At 35.7% G+C, this 15,186-nt stretch overlaps 1 protein-coding gene across 7 annotated transcripts in view; it reads right to left on the minus strand.

Annotated features, from left to right (window-relative positions):
• CLIP4 (CAP-Gly domain containing linker protein family member 4) overlaps positions 1-15,186 on the minus strand; it is a 41,484-nt gene that overhangs the window by 5,853 nt on the left and 20,445 nt on the right. For 5 of the 7 annotated variants that reach the window (XM_087965096.1, XM_026681751.2, XM_087965084.1 and 2 more), the window contains exons 8-14: positions 13,260-13,395; positions 11,708-11,845; positions 9,444-9,524; positions 6,848-6,991; positions 5,933-6,067; positions 4,143-4,266; positions 2,233-2,294 (exon numbers count right to left, since the gene is read on the minus strand). In XM_087965096.1, the coding sequence (XP_087821222.1) occupies positions 2,233-2,294; positions 4,143-4,266; positions 5,933-6,067; positions 6,848-6,991; positions 9,444-9,524; positions 11,708-11,845; positions 13,260-13,395 (820 nt within the window). The remainder of the gene's footprint in view (positions 1-2,232; positions 2,295-4,142; positions 4,267-5,932; positions 6,068-6,847; positions 6,992-9,443; positions 9,525-11,707; positions 11,846-13,259; positions 13,396-15,186) is intronic. The other 2 variants (XM_026681760.2, XM_087965100.1) reach the window with 2 other exon arrangements.

Below are 15,186 nucleotides of genomic sequence, written 5' to 3' on the forward strand. Positions count from 1 at the left end.
TGCGGAGCTAGGCTGCCCTGCAGGGGCAGCTGAAGGTAGGGGATCCGGAGAGGGGTTTGGGGGTGTTGCAGACCCCCTCCCGGCCGGTAGAACCCCTTTTCCCAGGACGGTGCAGCGGCGGTCCGTAATGGCCGCCACAAAGAAGCTGGCAGCCGGGTAAGAATGCGCAGGAGGAAGTGGAGAAAGTGCTTGAGAGGAGAAAGTTTTCTTGGCTCCTAGGACTCTAAGACATATTTAATAAAATTCCTGAAAAGTATGACTTTCTGAATAATACCTGCCAGAAGAGGAAAAAAGCGGCTGTTTGATGGTGCTGAAAGGATAGCTTTCCCTCTTTTCCTACGGAATAAATAACTGGATATTAAGAAACCTATTTTTTTTAGGTGAAAATTGGTTTTAAGCGATGAGTGGGAAGAGAGAGGATTAAAAGAAAATATTTGTATGCTAAGACTTTGTTGGAGCAGATGCCTTAAGGATTTGAAGACTAGAATATATTGCAATAAGATTTTAAACAGATTTGGACTTTCTTTCTCTTTGATTGATATTACCCCAGAAGGAGAAAGTGAGAACTCTGCCTTGGTTTGGACTGACTGATAACTTTGGGACTGTTTTATTTTTTTTTTTTCTTTTGAATATTCTGGTTGTTGTAAGAAGAAAGAAGGGGAAAAGAAAAGAAAAGATTTATAATGGCTCTTTCTGTTGAGGAACTAAGAAAAGAATATGAACAAGCAAAAAAAATGGTAAAGATGGTGTGGAAGAAGCTTTCCTTTTTTTAGAAATGGCGCTTACTAACTATCAACAAACATTACAACAGATGAAGACAGCAGAGGAACAAGAAAGAAAGGAAGGAGCCATTTTTAATGAATCTCAGAATTTGATCAAGAAAGAAGGAAGAGAGAAAAGAAGAAAACTAAAGGACTTAAGATCTAAAAAACATTTAAGAAAGGGAAAATAAAGGTGCAAAACCAATATGATGATAGTAAACAAAAGGGAAAAGGAATACGACAGAGAAGGGAAGCCAGTAAGGCAGAGGATAGAAGAAGGGGGTAGAAAGGTTTGTTGGGAGAAGAAAGAAAGGGAAAAGGTGGAGAAAAGCTACAATGTTTTGAAATTAAATGAAAAAAGGAATTTTTATGGATAATGGATAAAGTATAATTTTTTTAAAAAAAAGATTTTGCAAGGTACATAAGATGAGATGGTAGTATTGTAATGGTTTAAGAGTTGATAAGAGATTAAAATGTTAAAATGTTTAAAAATGATTGGCTTTAAAATTTAATAATAGGGAGGTTTAGAATACTGTTTTAATTAAAGAGTTTAATAAGATTATGGTATTGATGTTATTATAAAATTTTTATTATAGTATCTTTTTTTAATATTTGGATTTATTGTCTAATTATGTACTTAATTATTTTGGATGTATTAGTTAGATAGAATGTACCAAGCAAAATCGGATTGGGTATTGGATATTATTTTAAAGATTAATTTGATTAACTTAGGGGAGATAGAAAGGCATCATACTCTGATTAATGATTTCAGGAGAAACTTATTTTCTTCTTTTTATAAGGAATGAGACAAAGGGATGATAAAAAATGGACAAAAGATACAAATATAATGATTCAAACTAAGATGATTAATTAAGATAGAATTAAGAAGGGTGAAATATGTGGAGAAGTTAATATAGAAGGCTTAGAATGGTAAATAAAATAAGTAATGATATGTAAGATGAGCATGAATATAATTGAAGTCCATGAAGAGAGAGACACCTGGGTCCAAGTTACTTTCCAAAAAGATTTTTTTATGTTTTGTGTGTTGTGTGTATATGTCTTTTTGGGGGAGAATTAGTAAAAACTTGTAGAAATATAGAATGAGAATAATGGTAACTAAGTCAGAAAGAAATAGATGAAATAATAATAATGATATTGAATAAGAGTAAAGAGAAGTAAAGAGAAATTGAATAAGAGGTTTTGGTATGTTATATGGAAATGGTTTAAAACAGAATCATAATTTATCTGACTTGTTAAATTTACAATGAAAAAAGGTTTAAACATGTAATGAATAATGATAATTTGTGTGTTTTAAAAATTAATAAAACTTGTTTTAAAAAAAAAACTTATATTTCCCAATTCATTCCCACTTTACATCATCTACGGCAAATATATCATCTTCAAGAAACTACAATTTCTGTAACTTGCCTAGGTAATAGAAAACAAAAACAGATTCATGTTGTATTCTTACCAGGGAAAGAATGATTCATTTTACTTGAAGTATCTGTGAGAGATTCTAGTGATCCTGTTAACCTGCAAATGAAAGCATGTATTTTTTTTCTCACTCAAAATAACAAAAGAAAAATAAAAGCAGTGTAATTCTTCCTTTACTCTACCACTGGTAAACATCCTTCAGCATATAGCAACATACTACAGATTGAATTTTCTGAAATCAGAATACAATCTTCCTGAGACTTACCACCATAATTGAGCCCAATTTTTTTGTTGTTAAGTGAGACATTTGTCAAGTTAGTTTTGCCCCATTTTCTTGCCTTTCTTACCACAGCTGTTAAGTGAATCACTGCAATTGATAAGTTAGTAAGCCAGTTATTAAGTGAATCTGGCTTCCCCATTGACTTTGTTTGTCAGAAAGCTGCAAAAGGTGATCACATGACCTTGGGACACAGCAACGGTCATAAATAGGAACCAGCTGCCAAGCATCTGAATTTTGATCACATGATCCTGGGGGTGCTTCAAAGGTTGTAACTGTGAAAAATGGTCATAAATCACATTTTTCAGTACCGTTGTAATTTTGAACAGTCACTAAACAAACTGTTGTAAGTCAAGGACTATCTATAATGCCCCGAAGATGGATTTGCCCTAAGTGCTCATAATCCTGAATCAAGATCCTTTTACTAGTTGAAAAAAACTGATTGAACATAATCAAGAATGAAGTGCTGGGACGTCACTGAGAAAAACTGGTAATGGAAGGCTCAACTGGAAATGGTCTTTAGAAGAGATAAATAATTTTCCCCATGATTCACACTATCCCCATTCTTCTCATTCCCCAGATGCAAGAGGGACAGAATAAATATCTATTAAAGTTCCCTAATGAATAAAGCATTTCAGGGATCAAATACTCTGCAGCAGCATGTGCAGCAGCAAAGTATGTATCCTGTAAATCAGCTTTTAGGAGCCCTGTATCAGAATTCTGTTTTTCACCTCTTGTAGTTAAGTAGCTATGAATCCCCAAACAGCAACTACAGCTAGGAAAATCTCAATTCCAAGATGTGGAAAATATGTAACTCAGACACAAAATTTCTGACACTAGTGGAAGATAATCATGGATCCAGTCCAACTTCTTGTCTAGCTAACAGCCAACACAAACTTTTTTAATTGGTGCATCTTTGTTCTCTTTTTTTCTCTGTAAAGAATCTATTGTTTCTGCTGAATCCATGTCATTCTTTTATTCCATCTGTGTCAGTGTTAATTTCAATTTTCCACTGTATGTTCACCAAGATACTCCTCAACCTAACCGTGTTTTAGCCTCATTTACCACTATTTCCCCTTATTTTCCCACCATGATATTTTCTTTTCTACTCTCCATGCCACCTCAAAGTCTTTCTCATTCACAACACTGAGTACTGTCTGCTATGCTACATCATAATGTAGTTAATAGTAACCAAAGTGCCATCAAAGTGTTGTCAGCTCTGAATGCCCACATAGATAGACCTGTTTCCAACCTGGCCCTTCAAGCATCCCCATCAATCATTTCAGTCTGCTTTATATGGCACTAGAAGTTAAAGGAAGATTTCAGAAATCTTTCTTTCAATTATGAGATTTCATAAACTAACATCAGGTGCAACTACTTTTATTTTAAAAACTGAAAATACAACTCAACTCTATTGATTATCTCATATTAATCTTGAAGATTTATTAGTTTCTTTGGCCAAGCTTGTATCAGAATAGGGGTAATCAAAATTTGATAGAAGAGAATATTGCACTGATATTACCTAGTTTGGTAATGAAACCTCTGCAACACCAAGCTCAGAAAGCACCAAGGACCTACAGCTTGGCAAGAGTGACACTGACCAGAAAAGGTTGAATGAAAGTAATACAATAAAAATAGTTGATGCTGCAACCACAGTTTTTGACACTTACTTTTGCACTCTAGATGGTGGTGCAAAAACACCATATCTGGGGGGGCATCTGAAGTACTGTATGCCTGCAACTGAGCCATCATTCTTGCCACGAGGTTTATCCAGTTCTATGCCATACCAAAGCCCTGCAACAAAAAATACCATTTTTTTCAAGCAAGGTATTATTTTTCAACTGATAAAAAGAGTTTCATTTGAAAAGAAATGTGCCTCACATCTTGAATCTGCAGAACCAAGGGAGGGGAAAAGCTGTTTCAAAGAAATAAATCAGCTTCAGTAAACTATCAAGACAATAGTGTTCCCTCAAAATTTGTTTCAGCTTGTATTTTAAGCATTTAATTCCATTACTTATACAAAAAAGCTGATGGAATAAGGAGAGGAGAGTATAATATCAATTGCTAAACATTGTAATTCAACCTAGGGAAGAACAATAAAGCTTTAAAATCAGAGTCTTCAATTTAGAGGAACAATCAGTGCTTTAGAGGCAATAGTGGCATCTGTAAGTTTATCAGTAACTATGCATTTAAGTAAGTTTTAGGAAACTGTACTTTAAATTCTCTCAGCTAAAGTAAAATACAATCTTTTGAAAAAAGAGAAGACATGCTCAATTATTGTTGTTGACTAGCAACTTGACTTCTTCAGCCTTTTTGTAAAACTCAGAACAGTCATTTTTTTTCTATTAATTTTTCCAACATGCAACCAATCAGGTGAAAGCATAATGTCTCTAGGTGTTCTGTTATCTACTCTGGTAAAGTAGATAGAGAATAGACTCTGATAACGAACAGCCTCTTTACCCTATCTACACTTTCAATATGCTCTTTCATCTATTAAAAAGATAGAAGTCAATTTGTTTATTCATTCATCTCTTCCTTGTTTGTAACCAAATAGCAGTTTATGTAGAATATAAAACAAGTGAAAATCTCCAAGGCCTAATTAAAATCCCAAGAAGAACTATCCAAAACAACATAAAAAAGATAACAATAAATAACTAACCAAGCTAAGAGTCAGAATTCCAGATGACAAAACCATTTATCAACCATGATGACTGATAGCATTTTAACTTAACATTACATGGGATTTTTCAAAATAAAATAAGCAGGGAGCTAAATGTTCTGCTACCTATAAAACCAGTAATTTACACTCAACACAAAATTAAAATGATTTTTTAACTTACTAGACAAGATGCCTATCACTAAAATACTGCATACAAAGTACCTTATTAGTATATATAGTTTGGCCAATAGGATGTTACTTTTTTTTCAAGAGGTTCAGGACTTTCCAGTAAGACAATCTGGCCAATTATTCATATTCCAGAAATATACATATTAAGTTACTTCAGTGTACAATGTGCATGAAAAACTATTTTTGAAAGATTTAAAAATTAGAACATGAAACCATTTTAATCAGTTAGGTTCTGTCCCTTGTATCTCTACGTGTCTCATCCTGATATATTTCTGGACACAATTTAAATGCTCAGAAAAATTCCTTCATTATTTCCAATAAGAAAACAAAAGTTGATTCTACTCTAATGTATTTGTAGCAGAATATTTTCTTCAGAGGTTACCCATTAATAATTTATTTAGGTAGTAGCTTACTTTATACCACAATTAGCTGATTAATAAACTAATTTTTACAATTGATGTTTAGTGTAATTGCTTCTGGTTTTTTACTGTAAATCTATTATTTTATTAACTGTAAATATTTAATTGATATTGTATATTGTTTCTTATGGAAATCACATTACATACTTTAATGGCAAATGAAAGGCGAACATGTGATAAACAGTAAAGTTACCTGGCGCAAACTTGGTTGTCCCATAGAATCTAACTATTCCAGTTCTTTGTCCTACCACCAGTACTTTTTCTCCAATCTGAATTTCTCCTTCATCAAATATTTTTTTCTTTCCAGATAGAAAAATATTATCTCCTTCTGTGTTCATTGGGTTCACAAAATGCAAGAGATATACAAATTACATAAAATAAGAAAATACCTATGAACTCATTATTCACATATAGGCTCATCACAGTCAATTATGTTCAGAATTAACAGAATTAAACAGAATTACAGTATAAGATCTAATGTATTATATCTGTATGATTTTTATATTTAGCAAAGACAATTACCTACAAATATAAGAAATTAAGATTGGTACTATACAAGAGACTTTCAAATATGTGAAATCTAAACAATTTCTGCCAAAGAAGTCTTAGCTCCTGCTACCATTTGTGATAATCTATTTTCTTCCAGACGTGCTAATGATTTTAGATAAGATATATTTCCCAGAGTGGAATAAAGCAATCAGAAGCTCTCCTCATAGCAGCAGCTGCATCCCGTGGAAAGCTAAGATAGCTACTTTGAAAATTGAGCCTAGTTATCTATGCATGCAGAGACCACAATTGGAGCATTCTCTGATACTGGGAGAACATAAGAAAATTTGGGGAAATTGCTTTTTTTCCTATTAAGTATAAACTAGATAAATGAAGTTTACACAGAGTTTGCATAAGGTCCATAGCTGGGCTAGTGGTGTGAGGTCAACTGCACTTACCAAATATTCTCTTGCCACTTCACTCACACTTCCAGGAACAAAAAAAAATTACTTGGAAGATCTCAAGTATTACAGATTTTAACAGCTGCTTTAGATATGAAAACTTGCCATATCTCTATCATTATAATGGTTTATTACAACAAATAATTAAGCAGAAATTATACCAGCCATAGATTTGAATGAAATTGGGTGGTCTTTCAAGTTTTCCTTCTTCTTCTTACTTGCGGAATTACATTTCTTGGGACAATTCAGCTTGCTGTCTAATGATACAGTTGATGATGAAGAGCTACTGGAACCAAGGTAATTTGCTAAAAATAATAAAACAAAGTTATTCAGTTAGAAAACACATAAACACATGAAAGAAATGTCAATTTGTCACATTTTTCATTCCTTGTGAGCATAAAATTAACTGATCATGATGGACACCACTTAGTTTTTAAAGTCTATGTTACTAGTATGTAATACTTGTTAAGCCTAGAGCATAAATGTAAAAATAATACAGCCTTAAGTAATAAAAAATCTCGGTTCTTTGCTTTTGATAGCTAGTCTATTAAATCTTTGATGAGAAACAGGGGGAATGACATTTTGTAGATGAATTATGAAGTGCATGGACTAGTGCCTACAGCATGCTGTTATGCACCGTATTAATATTAAAATTCTGTCTATAAAGTAAGATTGGAAGGTAAATCACTTTCATTTCAATTTGTGAAATGTTGATGTACAAGCTCCTTATCAAGATTTATGTATATCTGTCTCTTCTTTTTATAACTTCCTCTTCTGGCATTTTTCACCTGACACTAAGGATTTTTATGATTAGTCCTGAGGTAATTCATCCATAGACCTGGAGATAATGCAAGTTTTTCTTTTAGTTACAAACAGAATATGGGCTTTAAAATGTACAAGTATCAAATATGGAAAACAGCACAAAGAGGTTTCAAGTAGCTGCAGCTCCTTGTAGCTTGTACCCTTGCAGTATTTACTTTTAAATCGCAATCTATATGATATTAGAACTTTGAACTAGTATTTTGCCAAACATCCTGAGATCTTCAGCAAGGTTCATAATCTTTACAAGAGAATGCCCTATTTCATGAACAATGTAGAACATGGTGAAAAATTATAGTGCAATAAAAGGGATGGAACATTTCCAACGACAGAGAGCTCAAATCACCAAGTATTTTACCAGTCGCATCCCATTCCATTCCATTAGACCTTAATAAATGCTGCTGTCTTGGTGTTAAAAAGGTATATTATAAGGATAATTTCAGAAACATTAAAATAATGAAATACGGAGAGCCTGAAAGTGTAACCCTTTTTGACTCCCAATGAGGAAGAAATCTGACAGAGCTATAAAGTTTAGCACTCCATCAGTGGTGGCGAAAGTGTATATGTTAACTATGTAAAACTCACGTTTCCTCCTTTTTAAAATATTCAGTTCATTTCTCTGTAGGGTTTAATTTATTCCCCTGTTTGATTTAACATAGTGAATTTATTCAGATTTATTTATATTTTATCAATGTATCTATTTTGTTGCATTTCACTGCATAAGTTTTATGGATTGCCTTGAGATCCATAGCATACACTTATTTATGAACACTGTGACTACTTATAATTATCTGTGCACTTAGGAATATTATTTATACTGTCAAATAATAATCTTATTCACAGCTTCATTGATCTCCTTTCCTCCTGCACTTTTCTGAGGCAAAACTAAAGTATTCCATTTTGAAAACCATTGCTTCTCTTTTGCACTGCCTTGGGAATAAGGTCAGTAAAGTTACTGCCCTCGCATGAAGATAGCAATTGCTGCTGTGGGTGAGTGAAGCAGCTGTAATCTGTAGCAAGCTCTCTGGTAAGAGGCCAATGCAGTCTTAGCCCAGTATTTGAATCACAGAATGAGAAGAATGGGCAAAGGCTCCTAGACATGACTTGCAGCCTTCTCAACCAAAGTATCAGAAGGTGGACTCAGGACTAAGCAGTAGGCAACCTGTTCTTCCTTGAAACATTACATTCATCTCTGGCCATGTGCAGACAGCCCACACCCAGCTCCACTTCTATCATCACCTCCCATCTTTCCTCTCCCTGTGGGCAAATAGAGCAGCAACCATCTAGTGCAACCAATGAAACTATGCGTGCTCTTCCCAGCTTCTGGGGGAGTTTGGATTAATAGCACCTACGTAATTTAGAAAGTATAGCTTAACAAGGATTAAGGAACTACCCAGAGTGGAGGACTCTCTAAACCCATTGGCCACTTTTCCAGCACATCTTTGCTAGGAGCTTAACAATGGGAAAAAATAAATTTGGTCTTCTACAAAGTCAATACTTCCTTCACCTAATAAGCTAAAAATAAATTAGCTTTGCTTTGGCTGTTCTCTCTACAGCTAAACAGAAATAGGCACAGAAGCATAAAGCTCAGCAGCTGGTTGGGACAAGATAACCCTCCAGTGGACCAACTAAGATCCAACACGTTGCTGACCTCTGAACACTCTTCCTCCACATGCATTGGAATCTATCTGATGCAAAAGCAGTTTATGACTGAAATAACGATGAATTATTATTCTATGTTTTACCTCGTTAGCTTTCAAGCCAAGCACTAGCATATATAAATAAGTGTCACTGAAAAAGAATTATATATCCTGGCATAAGCAAACAAGATGTTCACGGTATGGAGAACTTTATCTAAAATTACTAATACAGTATCATTATAGATTTCCCTCATCCAGACCAAATATAGCAGCCAAAAATATCCAGAAGACACATTACCTTGTTTACCTGATACAGTTTTCTTTACTTCTTCACTGCCTACAAATGTGGAATTGGAAGTACCATCTTTTCTTGATAAACCTGTAAGCCAAACCAAACCTATGAAACCACCATAGTCTAAATAACACATCCAAACATCTTTATATATATATATATATAACAATTAAACATGTAAACAGATATTTATACAAATCCTCTATTTTCCTCTAATGGATAATGGAATATTGGAAGTAAGTAAACTCATCTATAAGTGCATGAAGGCCTTTTCTTGCATTTCACAAGCCAATAAAAATCAATATTTTATCAACATGCCTTCTTCAATTTTCAGTTGAAGAGATCTCAGAGATACAGTAGCGACTGGACCAGGGGTTGCCAGCCTTTTGAACCTCAGGGACCACCAAAATCATAATTTTATATACAGGGGACCACTAACCAGTTCTGTGGGTGTGGCCTAATTTGTGATTGTGGCTTAGTGGTCATGTAACTGGCTGGGCATGGCTTGTATGTAAGTATTATAAATATTTATATAAATATTGAATTTTTTATTTAAAAAAGAGCAACTTTTACCCCAAAGCAGGCAAAGCAGGCAGGCAGATTGAGTTGCTCACATAATCACAGATTCGTTCAGAGATCTATCTTTCTGCCATCGGCTAGCTCAGTCTGTCACATAAAATTTGCTTGCAAGCAAACCCATAAAATTTGAGCAAATTAACTCATAACACACCATGTATGTAAATTTTGAATTTTTTATTTAAAAAAGAGCAACTTTTACTGCAAAGCAGGCAGGCAGATTGAGTTGCTCACAGAATCACAGATTCACTTAGAGATCTGTGTTTCTGCCATCGGCTAGCTCAGTCTGCACTGCTTCAGTCCTAAGGAAGATTTGGCTCATCTAAAGATTAGCTAGAAAGCAAGAAATCCAACGATTTCCTGCTTTCTAGCTAATTTAAATCTCCTGGCACAGCAGAACAGCTGATGGTCAGAAAAAGGAAAAGTAGCAATTTAGCAGGCAAGTTTGCCAGGTAAGGAGTGAGTGGGCAGGGAGAGTTCCAGTGGGTCATGTGGGTGGCGCAGCCTTGTGTTCCTGCGCAGCCTGGATTAATTGCTTTGGGGGGGGTGCTATGGGGGGGACATTTCTCTGCGGACCACCAACATTTTCTCGCCAACCACCAGTAGGCTGCGGCCCACCAGTTGGAGACCGCTGAACTAGACAATCCATGACCCTTGGGTAAACATTTCAGAGATACTGCCTTACCAGATTCCTCAATGCCTTCACAAATGGCAGAGCTTCTAATACACTTGAAAAGTTCTTAAAACTTCAAATAGATATTCAGAAAAATATCTGCCTTGAAAATAGCTCATGTTGATCTGTATAGCTCAGTCAAATATCAGGAGTTGATCACATGAGATTTTTAAAGATACTTTTATTATGTTACGTTTTATAAAATTCACCAAATTTCAATTCTATGGGAGTCATGTCCTAGATTTCTGTGAGTTACCGGTTTGGTCCAAAAACTGTTGTGCTATGACTATATTGCCCAGTTAAAAGTTATGGGAACAAGTGTTTTAGTAGTACATAAATAGATGGGTCTGCTTTTAAATAAACTATAGGAGCTTTTAAGCAAAGCTCTTTTACATTATATCAGTTGTAACCTGTCATTTGTATAAGCTAGCACAAAACACATTTGAAATACCCAAGCCTATTTTTAAACAGAAATGTAAAAGCATTGTACAATATAATCAATTATTTGCCAAAAGAATATTGTCTAAAGTATACAACTTTCCATGCAAACAAAATAACAATGCTTAGCAATATTTCATTTAGCCTCTAAAAATGTACATGATTGAATATTAAAAACATGCTTTAAATTCCTAAAAGAAATTCAGGAAAAAGAATCCAGAACACAAAGAAAAGATCAGAGAACTTGTCCAGTGTATTGAGCACATATTTTGCATCAAAAGTTTTGAGCTTTAGGGTTGGGAAAGACTCTTATCTAAATCCTAAGACAGTTACAGATAGGTAATGTCTGTTAAATATGCCAAGAAAGCAAAATAATTACAATAGGAGAAAACACACATTAGTCCTGAATTTCAATGCATGTTGAATTTGTTCCTAATTAATCTTTGCCAACCTAACATTATCATACCTTTTATTGCTTAAGTCTCTGAAAAACAAAGGCTACTTACAAACCATGAATTTTGATTTTAGTCTGTAAATTGTTATACTTCCTGAAGCGTTCTTTTACTTCAAAATAAATGCTTACCAGAATTCACTTTAGAGGTTATGTGGGTTACATCAATTTTCTTGGATCTGATTATAGGCAAAGGTCGTGAAGAAGCAGTTTTTGTACTTTTTTTGTGTCCAGAAATTTTACTTATTTTAGAGAGTGGTGCAAAGATACCTAGAAGAAAAGATACATAAGGTACAATCCTTTTTTTAAAAAGAGGTTTGCACAGTACATTTAAAGAAATTATAAGGTTTCATGTGTAAAGAAAACTTGAAAGCAATATAAGGCAAGAGCCAATCAAACAAAACATTGCAAATAGTCTTTGATTTATGAACGCAACTTAGATCGTAATTTCCATCTCTAAACAATATGGTAGTAAAGCAAGATAACATATGACTCCATCACTTAGCAAGGAAATCCCAACACTCCTCGTTACCGTTGTTAAACAAACTCCAGTGGTTCTTAGCAGAGGACCTACCTCAAAAGCCAAGCCATTCTGGACTTGGTTCCTTCCAGTCACGTGCCTCAATAAGATAAGAAACTGCCTCCAACTCTCCTCACTTGCCTATATCCCCCCACCATCTCTGCTCTTCTGGCTGCCCCATACCCTGCCTAGTGGGATGGCAAGCAGCTCCAGAAATACACAGCTCTGGGGCTGCTTGCCATGTGGTAGTTCTGGGCTGCAGCTTCCCCATCCCGGCCCAACAGTATGGTGCCAAGATGAAACACCTGGGAAGCCCCAGCAAGCATTCATTCAACCAGCTACCTTCTCTCCCAGTTTCCCAAACCAACCTTTCATATTTTGCATTCAGCTGTTGTGAGGCTGGGAGACACATGTAGGAAGTGTGAGCCAATCCTAAACCAAAGCCTGGTGCCTTCCCATTGGAGGAAACCACTTGCAGCTTTCCCCATTGGCTGGCATTCTAATTTGCACTGCACTGCAGGACTGGGTTGGGGGGGGGGATATTTAGGAAGCATTTGCCAGAGAAGCTGGAGCAGCTGGGGTGGCATGGTGATTGCAGGTCTGAAAAGAGACAGCAAAGGCGGCAAGGCGCTTGTACTCTAGCTGCAGCTAGGAGCAAAAAGTGAAAGGTTGGTGTGGGGAACTGGGACAGAAGGCTTCTGGGCAAACAAATATTTGCTAGCGGACTGTTGCGCCAGTTGCTGGTGATCGCTGAAAGTGGTTACAACTGGTGCAACCGGTGAATTGGTGCAGCTCAGGGGATTCTTGCATCCACAGAGCCACAGAGCACCAAGAAGCCCCTGAGGCACACCGGTTCTAGAGCTGCTTGCCACTTCCCAAGGCAGAATGTAGGCAAATACAATAATTTATTAAATATCAATTTTAGTTAACCTACCTAAATTCAGGTATATCACAGGTAATCAAAGTACATAACAGTATTGGAAAGAGGAATAAGAAATATCAATCTGAATAACAACACTGGCATGCAGAGTGAGAAAATATCAATAACTATTTAAGTGCTTAGTTGGATAATTTTCAATGAAAGACTCAAATAGTATTAGAGAAATTTAAAGAATGGCTTAATATGAGAGAAATATGAAGAAGTTTAAAAATTAAAAACAATACCATGTTTTGGAGTACACTTGAAGTACTGTACTTTTCCAACAGTACCATTATTTTTGCCATCAGGTTCATCCAATTCTATACCAGCCCACTGCCCACTGGCAAATTCTGTCATGCCACAAAATCGTAATATGCCAATCTGGAAAAAAAAATATTTCAACTAGGTTGAAAGTTGAAGTGACAACAGCTGAAAGTGATAACAGAATATTATATTAAAAAATTGAAACATAGAATGTGTTATTCTCAATAGTTCTTCACTCCAACACAGGAACTGAAGGCTTATATATGAGCTCTTCCATACATCATGTTGAACAGGAGAAACTTCTTGAAAGGAAGTGTGGTATGACAATACAACCATCACCCGGAGGGATGGTAGGGTATTTTATTTTATTTTATTATTTTTGGCAGTTCTTAAGCAGAGACTAGAAAATATTATGGGATTCTTTTATTTTTTTGTCTTTTATATTTTATGTCTCACATTTTATACATCTATATTGTTTTATTCTATTACAGCTCTAAGAACAAAAGTCTCTTCTCATATTCTCTTGTTTTACTCATGGCTAATTTGGGATTTAGAAAAGGACAAGTGCGCTTCCATATTTTCTTCCTTCTTGTCCCTCTGTTCTTTAATTTCCTTTTCTGCTTTTTTCACTGTTAACTCCAAGGCATGCTCACCAAGATGTTCCCTCTGGCTTTATTTCTATTCCTTCCACCCCCTGCTTGTATTATCCTCTTGATTTTAAAGCTTACCTACATCCATTATGTTTAAAGCTTGTGTCAAAACGCGGTAAAGAGAAAAAGAAGTGTAACAAGGCAAAAGAGTTGTTCCTCTGCTGCTCTTCTCTCAATTCCAAAATTTAAAATGAAAGCGCCATTTCCCTTTGGCCTGTCTGCAAATGCTCCTAATTTTCTTAAGAAAAGCCTTCAAGTGGGAATCTCTCCGTGCTCCATTTCCTTCAACCAGCAGCTATTCCAAGAGCAACTTTCATTTTAAAGCCCAAGTGAATACAGTTCCATCCTCCTGAAGGCTGTGCAGTAATTTACTAGGCTGTTGAAGGGCTCTGAAACAGCAAGTGAAGTATCTTTTCCAGGCCCAAAGCAGGTGGTCGATTGACTTCTGCAGAACTGACAGTGCAATGTGCAGAAAGCCTCTTTGAGGTTTTATTTTCTCCTCTGCTGCCTAGTTTTATAAATCTGAGATAGTCTTCACCTAATGCCATAGAAGGGAGGAGGACCCCAACTAAGAGCTATTATGGGTCCAGGGAAGTGTAGCTCTTGGAATTAACAAACAAAGAAAGGAACTGAACATCTGATTTTTTTACAGAGATGCTGGTTCTTCCCATTCAGACAAGTATGGTAACCATACTGCCTCATCCCCTGGCCTGCAGTGCAGGTGCAATTCTTAAATGGTGGATCAGTGAATAAGATTTATCTCATTGGCTATTTAATTATGAGGTTCCATTTGGTTTGTACCATTTTAACTTGGATCAGAGAGCTGCCATGCACATATGTGGGATAGTCTTAGTCCTTATTGCAGCTCCAAAACAGATCAGATGAGAAGAGCGAGCAATTAAAGGATAAAGAAATATTCTTCTTGTTTTAGACTTGCTGCCTATGCAGAGCCAATCTAGAATATTTGACTGAATATTGTGTACTAAGAATAGTACAGGATTTGTGTCAGAGAACCATCTCCTTTCTACTCAGCATTCTCCCCAACTGACAGAGATGGTTTTGGTTTTGGACTTGGTCCCGAAGCCTTCCAGAATAACAGTTCTAGAGGAATTCATTATCCAGGACAGCCATGATTGCAGTTCCTCAAGATTTTGTGATAATGATGAGTCTGCGTACAGGGATGAAGTTCATCAGCTGTCCCTCTGGTGCAAAGTAAACAATCTTATTTTTAATATAAATAAGATGAAGGAATTCATAG

This window comes from Notechis scutatus, chromosome 1, assembly GCF_049901735.1.
Source record: "Notechis scutatus isolate UNSWTSFEM ecotype Mainland chromosome 1, rNotScu1.2, whole genome shotgun sequence".
NCBI lineage: Eukaryota > Metazoa > Chordata > Lepidosauria > Squamata > Elapidae > Notechis > Notechis scutatus.